The following is a 7,422-nucleotide window of genomic DNA, read 5'->3' as shown; positions in this document are numbered from 1 at the left end:
TGGCATATAAGGGGTATAAGGCATATTTGGGGGGGCAAATGTGCATAACTGGGGGCAGGTTGGCAAATAAAAGGAAATAAAAACAAAACAAAAAAAAATGCAGTTTTCTCAATCATAGTTTTTATTAACAGTGAAAAAATAAGTTACGTGTGAATTACCTGTCACTGACTGGCTGCTTACAGCAGTAATGGCTGCCTTGTGATGATGGACCTATGTTGGAAACTCGGGTCACCCTTTAACTAAATAGACACCCCAGCCAATGTTCCATCTAATTTTTCTTAGTTGGTGTGCGCAGAAAATTTCTCTTGTGCAAAAAGTTTCACAGAGCAAAAATTTTGTGCGCACAATATCTGCGCCGCATAAAGTTTCAAAAAAAATATTTTTTTCTTTTTTGGGGAAAAACTGTTGTGCGCACAATTTTTGGACATGTGCGCTATCTAAAAAAGCTATGTGCGCGCGCACAAGCGCACAGCTTAGAGGGAACACTGACCCCAGCCATCATATGTAGTTTAAGGCGTACGATAGCTGAGTGGCACCTTTATCTGTGGCGTCCTCTCTTGCAAATCCCCTTATATGCACTTACCCCTCCCCCGGCAACCGGCTAGTTTCCATGCACAATACGTGTGCGTCCCAAAACATTTCCTTGCACGTGATACACTCACGGGGAGCGTAGCGATCAAGGTCTGTGTATACCTCACTTATGCGCACGCATGGAAAGTGCTTCCACTTATATCAATGGGAGAACCATCCTGCTAACGACTGGCTTTTCAAACAGCCAATCAGCAGCAAGAATCACCAGATCACGGAGACGGACGGCAGTTCGAGGACGTTTCTGAAGAATGTATATTAACGTTCTTTAACACGCATTCTTCTTTAGAAGGGCCGTTAGCGACACTAAGTGTCTCAGCGAGAATAATCCAAATACTTTGCCCAATACTAAAGAGCAATATATATGCTCTTTAGACAAACTCTCTGCACTCCAGACAGTGGAGACATATTCACAGAATGACGCATATTAATGAGCTCATATTGTGGCAGATAACTAGGGCGCAGGGCAAACGAACACATGAGGGGGTACTACAGAATCCACTTATACATACTTAAGAAACAAACTAATTTTAAGTAGGTCACGCACCTATCTCTCTCTCTATATATATATATACACATACACACACCCACCTGCATCTCCCCTTATTGACCTTGGCCTCAACCAATAGTGATTTAAAGTGCGCCCAACGTTAAGGTCACTTTATTCAATATTTAACAGCCCGCTGTGAAGGAGATAACGGACCATCGGCTAGCTAGGGCCAGGAACGGGGGGGGGTAACACGAGCGGTTTAGAAGCCGTGAGTAAGGGGATCGGCGAGGGCGTGGCGGGGACCGAAAATACCCTCCTAAAGTCGTCACTCTTACATGACCTAAACAGAAAAAGCACACAGACTGTATACGAGATCCCGCTCGCCTCCCGTTACCCAACACCAGACGCACTCCTCAGCAGCCGCCGCTCTTCAGGAAATAGGGCCTCACCCCAGTCGGTGCGCGCACGTGCGTCAGCAAACCACGCCCTCTCCGCGTAGGGGCGGGCAATACGCCATTGGTTGGGTTAGAGTGGGTCGCTGTGCGCTTAAAGCGAGGATCCGGGGAGGGGCGATAGTTTAATGGGTTAGAGGCGTTTAACCCAGTATCACGCGTTATATTAATAGCGAACTATTGATTAATGCTTTGGCGCCATAACGGTACTCGGGCTATTATTCTACACATATTCATTGGCGCATTCTGTATCTGTACATTGTGCTGCCGACATCAATACATACATCACAGATACGGCAGTATGAATCTTACTCAACTGGTGCATGACCGTGTCAAGGATTTAATTCTAGGCCTGGCCTCTCTATTGTAAGGCCTGTTCCGGGTTACCTTACTCTGCATCACTCCGCCATTTTCTATACATTATAGAATATATAAAATTATATACGCACCAAAACACACACAGAGTGTGGATCATCCAGTGAGTTTCTGTTGCAGGGAAAGTATGGCTCGCCCTGTATGATTCAATCAGTTGGGTTTTTGCTTCATTGGACTATGCGTTATGCAGGGCCAGCTTGTTTCTGCAGACCCTGACCGTGCATAATAAATAAAGATTCTCCTCACCTGCTGAATTACACATTATACGGGGCCTGCTCAGCCCTTGTTGCTGGAGAAGCTTTCTGGCGATGGCGCCTCATAAACAGTGAAGTGAAAGAGTCGAAAGCACGTTATTATTTATGAAAAATGGTTTCAATACAGGGAGAAGCTGCTTTAACAGGTTTATATACAGGGAGAAGCGGCTTAAACGGGTTTATATACGTAAGGAGAAGCATCTTAAACGGGTTTATATACAGGGAGAAACTGCAGAAACGGGCTTCTCCCTATATATAAACCTGTTTAAGCCACTTCTCTCTGTATATAAACCCATTTATGCGGCTTCTCCCTATATATAAACCCGTTTAAGCAGCTACTCCCTATATATAAACCCATTTAAGATGCTTCTCTCTGTCTATAAACCCGTTTAAGCCGCTTCTCCTCCATTCTCTCTGCATCTGTCCTCTCTCAGATTAGCAGCTGCCTATCTGGCATCTCTTCCTGGACAGCCTCTCACCACCTCAAGATAAATATGTCTAAGACTGAGCTCCTTCTAATCCCTCCCTCTAACTCTATTCTCCTTTCTGCCCTTTCTATCACTGTCGATGGTACCACTATCTCTCCTTCACCACAAGTCCGCTGCCTCGGAGTGACCCTAGACTCTAACCTATCTTTTATCCCTCACATCAAATCACTCTCTAAATCTTGCCACTTCCAACTGCGTAACATTTCCAAAATTCATCCATTCCTGACTGCTAGCACAGCAAAACAACTAATCCACTCCCTCTTAATCTCCCGTCTAGACTACTGCAACAACCTACTTACTGGCCTCCCTCTCTCCCGACTATCCCCTCTTCAATCTGTCCTCAATGCCTCTGCCACTAACTCTCACTAACACCGATGCCCCCTACCTATCCTCATCAGCAAATATACTCTACCCTCCTTCAAACGCTCCCTAAAAACCTACCTACCACTGACAAACATCAAAACTTCTCTCTCACCCACTTACTTTTATCTCGCCCTACATTAACGTCATTCACTACCACGCAATCCTCACCTGTTTCTCACCCTTGCCCACCTAGATTGTAAATTCCTGCGGGAACAGGGCCCTCCATTCCTCTTGTATCTGTATGTCAATTGCTGTATTGTACTTGTCGTTATCTGTAACATTTTCATCTTGTACAGCGCTGCAGAATCTGTCGGCGCTTTATAAATAAAGTATAATAATAAAAATAATGTAGGCAGATAGCTTGTGTTTACCGAAGACCAGCCATTTTTTCGAAGCTGCATGTCCCACTAATGTTAATTTAATGCCCAGGACTGCAAGAGTCATCCTGCATAAACATGTTACAATAACTATTCAAATATTGGCCAATGCTCTAGAAAACATTAACACTTTGGCTTGAGCTCCGATATCTATTTTAACAGTTAAATCTTGAGGTGAGAAAAATTCAACCTGTACAAGTGATCCTATAAAGGTCAATGTCAATAATACGAATGTATAAATCCACATTGTCAACAAGAGTTTATTGTTAGAACCAACAAAAATCTAAACAAAAATAGTTCACAGTTAATATCTGCAGTTATAACCGACACAAAATCATATTGCACATAGAAGTAATAATGCTATCCTCAACAACTTTACAGTGTTTAAACCAAAATATACATATTCACGCAATGCTTTTATCCGCAGCGGAATGGCAGCATGCACCGTAGTAAACCAGAACATTCAAAACGGAATTTAGAACAGCTCTCATCCCTGAGTCTTTGTTTTGTTTTTTTTGACGGTGGATACGGCGCAGGAATGGGATTTTCAGAGGTGAGAAAGGAGCAGATGTGAGCTTTCACACACTGTTCATAGCAGCACATCACAATAGCTTCACAAAAAAGGCCAAAAGGAGAGATTGTAGAAAGAAATGCAAAAGAAAATGGCTCCCAGGGATGAAAGTGCTAAGTTTTTAAATAAAAATAAAATAGTGGTTAGGTTTGTCACTTTCAAGTACAACTGTTAAAACAAATTTACTGTACAATAAAAACTTGTTCTAGTTAAGTCTACAATTTTGTTCTCGTCTTTTGTGTTCAATGCTCCTCTTTGTCCTTTCCTTTCTTTTCTTTTTCGTCCTGCAGAGCGGAACCCAGCTTCTTGATGAGGACGGACAGAACCTTGTCCAGTGGATCCATCACCCCGCGCTGAAGCCATTTTGGAATAGTGGTTCTGGCGTGGTGAAATCCAAGTTTTTGAAGTATGTAATCGACCCCCACCGGGTCAATTTTCCTTCCTGTCCAAGAAATGAGCCTAGAATAGAGACGGAAACATAGTAGATATATTGTGATATCGTTTGCTACAGGTACATTGCATCGGTTACTGTGATGACTGAATACTTTGTATGTGAACCCCACTGTAGATCATTCCGGGGTGACGGTTGTGGTTTTAGGAACCAATGGACCCATCTGCCATTAACCTTCATGGTTTTAATATGAAATTGTTACTTATATAAAATAGCATTGTATAATTCTAGACTTCCAAATATCTATGTGTTGTGTATGACTATGACTGCTTGCTTTGGTTAGCGATAACCAGTCGGAAGACTAGCATCATTAAAGCTCCCAACGTTATGCAATACTTTAATGCATCGCTTTACCTTTTGTAATGCATGACCCATATATTAACACTAAATTTGAAATATGAAAGTTAACCATAAAGCAGCTGGCATAATATTGACAGGTCTTCGAAGAATATCTTTACTAAAGAAAATCAGATGCGGTATATACACTATACTGATTTGATATTATGATATGAAGAAATCATTAAAGTCAAAAGGCATAAATCAGAACATTTGATAATTACCTGAGCGTTGGCTCTAGGTGCCATGTATTGCACATAAATTCCCGCCAATCCACATATGTGTAATTAGTGTTTTCCTCCTTTTCCTTTTCCGACGAGCTGTTATCAATCTGGATTACGGGGCTTTTCTGCCCAGAGCGGGTCATCAAGACGCGAGGTGGGAATATAACTTCAGGAGAGAAACACAAGATGTTTTACTACAGTGTCTAGAATACAGGGTTCATTGGAACGTAGTGCATATTTGAAAATGCAAATGCATAACATGTCTTTTTTTTCCTCTTTTATAATTATCTTTGCTGGCCACACAACTCATTCTGGACACATGCATATCTTACAGACATACATACAGAAACATACAGAAAGAGAGAGGGCATAATATGTCACAGTCAGCATCCAAATGTTGTCCCGCTTCCAGAAAGAATGCGCTGTGTTTTGGTTTCCTTCTGTATAACACTCCGGCGTCCATCTACAGACCCGCAATCTGGCAGTTCTCTCTTGTCCCATGTAACTGTATAAAGGTACAGTCTTCCATGTGTCTTTGCTGCTTTTTAGCTTAAAGTCACTGCTGATCTTTCATGCTGCCTCATCAGTGACATCAAGCCCAAAACTTTATAAGACTATTTCTCATGTACCAATTACCTCAGAGGTGGTAGAAACAAACTTTTAAATAAAGCAACATTCAAACAAAATAATTCCTGGTCACTGGCTAATTAAGATCTGTGGGATAATGCATTTTGTTAGTATTGCCATAAAAATCAGCCACTTTTTTAATGTCACCAAAATATACCATGATGCCTATAAAGCAGCCTCCAGATTTTCAGATAAAGTTTACTGAAACAAACCACAATTCTCTTTAGTACTTCACTATATTAAAAGTAATGGAACTTTCACTTTAATTCATATGTATGAGGGGAAAAAAAACATCACTTTTTTTTTTTTACCTTTCTCTTTCTCCTTTAGATAAGCAGAGACTAGATCATGGAGAAATATAATAAGTTCAGCATCCATTGTCACACAGATATGGTCAGTGAACTCTGTTACGACACTACATTCTACATTTGGTTTGCTGTCAACATCTGAAAGAGAAGAAAATGATTTAACTAACAAATGCAAAAAAAAACATCTATTGAGCGAGGCATGTCCCAAAGACACTGATAAGTGAAACTGGGTTTAGTGGCATCATACTGACCACAATTTCCGATAAAAATGTTCATCCCATCAACTGGCTTTGGAAGAAGAAGTCTGAGCCAGTAAGAACTATGTTGCATGTGACCTCCAAGTCTACACTTCTTAAAACATCACGGCTAATAAGTATATGATCTTGGTACAGAAGCATGAAATTGAGATCATCAATATGAACTTCCGTATAACTGGGAAGCTTGTACCATATAGCGACACAATCATCTTTACATTAAAATGATGCATTGAATACGGCTCACTGATGCCCACTAAAAAGTATCTATATTCACATTTCTGCTCTCCTTCATTGTATGAATTCATCTAGAAGTATCAACTTGGATCTAGAAAAGTATACAACCTTTGGGTTTGATTGGATTAACAATCCTGTTTACCTTGCAACGTGGGTTCTTGTGGTTCCTGTACATGTATAGATTTGAAGTCCAACTGCATCCTTGGCAATGCAAAAATGGTCTCCGTTTCATGATTGTAACTGGAAGCTCCCCGAAAGCCACTCAACAAGCTCGAGTTTTTCACTGCTGTGCTGCTTTCTGGATTATTAGCATCAACATTTCGAAGCAAGTTAAGTTCTACAAGCAAAATATACAATTAGCGACACGTATGTCCAGTGGTATCTTGGGTGACCAAATATCTTCCCTGCTAATCAGACACTTCGCATTCCAACAAACAATGAGGTCTCGTGGGAATTTAAGGGAGAAAAGAAAAATATGGAAGTAGAGCCACTTAATTTCAGTGGAACGTTCCAAATATTGGAAATAGAAAATGGCGATAAAAGCATACTTATGTCCACGATAAGTCTTGTGAAACTGTTGCCTGCCCCTATTGTGAATTCTGTTTAAATTGATGTTCACTAACCTTCATTCCTCATAGCAGTTACATAGTTGAACCATTCTTTTACACTCGCCACACCATGCGGTGGGTTTTCATGGCGCCTTCGGGTTATTTTGGTGATTGTGGCCATCGGACTCTCCAGAGCACCACAAGGCTTGGTGACCATTGTGTTGTGTCCCAAGTGAAAATCGAGTGTTTGGACAATGTATGTAGAGTGGTCACTCGAACCTGCAGCATAGACAGAAAAGGTGATTTGACAGAGGCAAGCAATCAATAATATCCAGTCACTATAAGACAACAATGCACGACACATAACAAAAAGTGTAAAACCTGAATTGTGTATACTGGAATAGAAGGACACGGTTTCTAATGCCTGTTGACAAGAAGGGTGGAGGGGTAGGCTTCCTACTCTCCCCTACTTGTACTTT

At 41.2% G+C, this 7,422-nt stretch overlaps 1 protein-coding gene across 2 annotated transcripts in view; it reads right to left on the bottom strand.

Moving 5' to 3' along the window:
* Nucleotides 1–4,200: 4,200 nt before the first annotated feature.
* Nucleotides 4,201–7,422, bottom strand: part of LOC149289378 (bridge-like lipid transfer protein family member 1) — a 91,537-nt gene continuing 88,315 nt past the window's right edge. For both annotated transcript variants that reach the window (XM_089490693.1, XM_089490694.1), the window contains 5 exons: nucleotides 7,019–7,222; nucleotides 6,538–6,732; nucleotides 5,908–6,042; nucleotides 4,970–5,135; nucleotides 4,201–4,417 (listed from right to left, as the gene is read on the bottom strand). In XM_089490693.1, coding sequence (XP_089346819.1) covers nucleotides 4,201–4,417; nucleotides 4,970–5,135; nucleotides 5,908–6,042; nucleotides 6,538–6,732; nucleotides 7,019–7,222 — 917 coding nt within the window. The remainder of the gene's footprint in view (nucleotides 4,418–4,969; nucleotides 5,136–5,907; nucleotides 6,043–6,537; nucleotides 6,733–7,018; nucleotides 7,223–7,422) is intronic.

Source organism: Sceloporus occidentalis, unplaced genomic scaffold, assembly GCF_023333645.1.
Source record: "Sceloporus occidentalis isolate IW3139 unplaced genomic scaffold, rSceOcc1.0.p SCAF_46, whole genome shotgun sequence".
NCBI classification, from domain to species: domain Eukaryota; kingdom Metazoa; phylum Chordata; class Lepidosauria; order Squamata; family Phrynosomatidae; genus Sceloporus; species Sceloporus occidentalis.
This window is presented reverse-complemented; position numbering and strand designations above follow the sequence as displayed.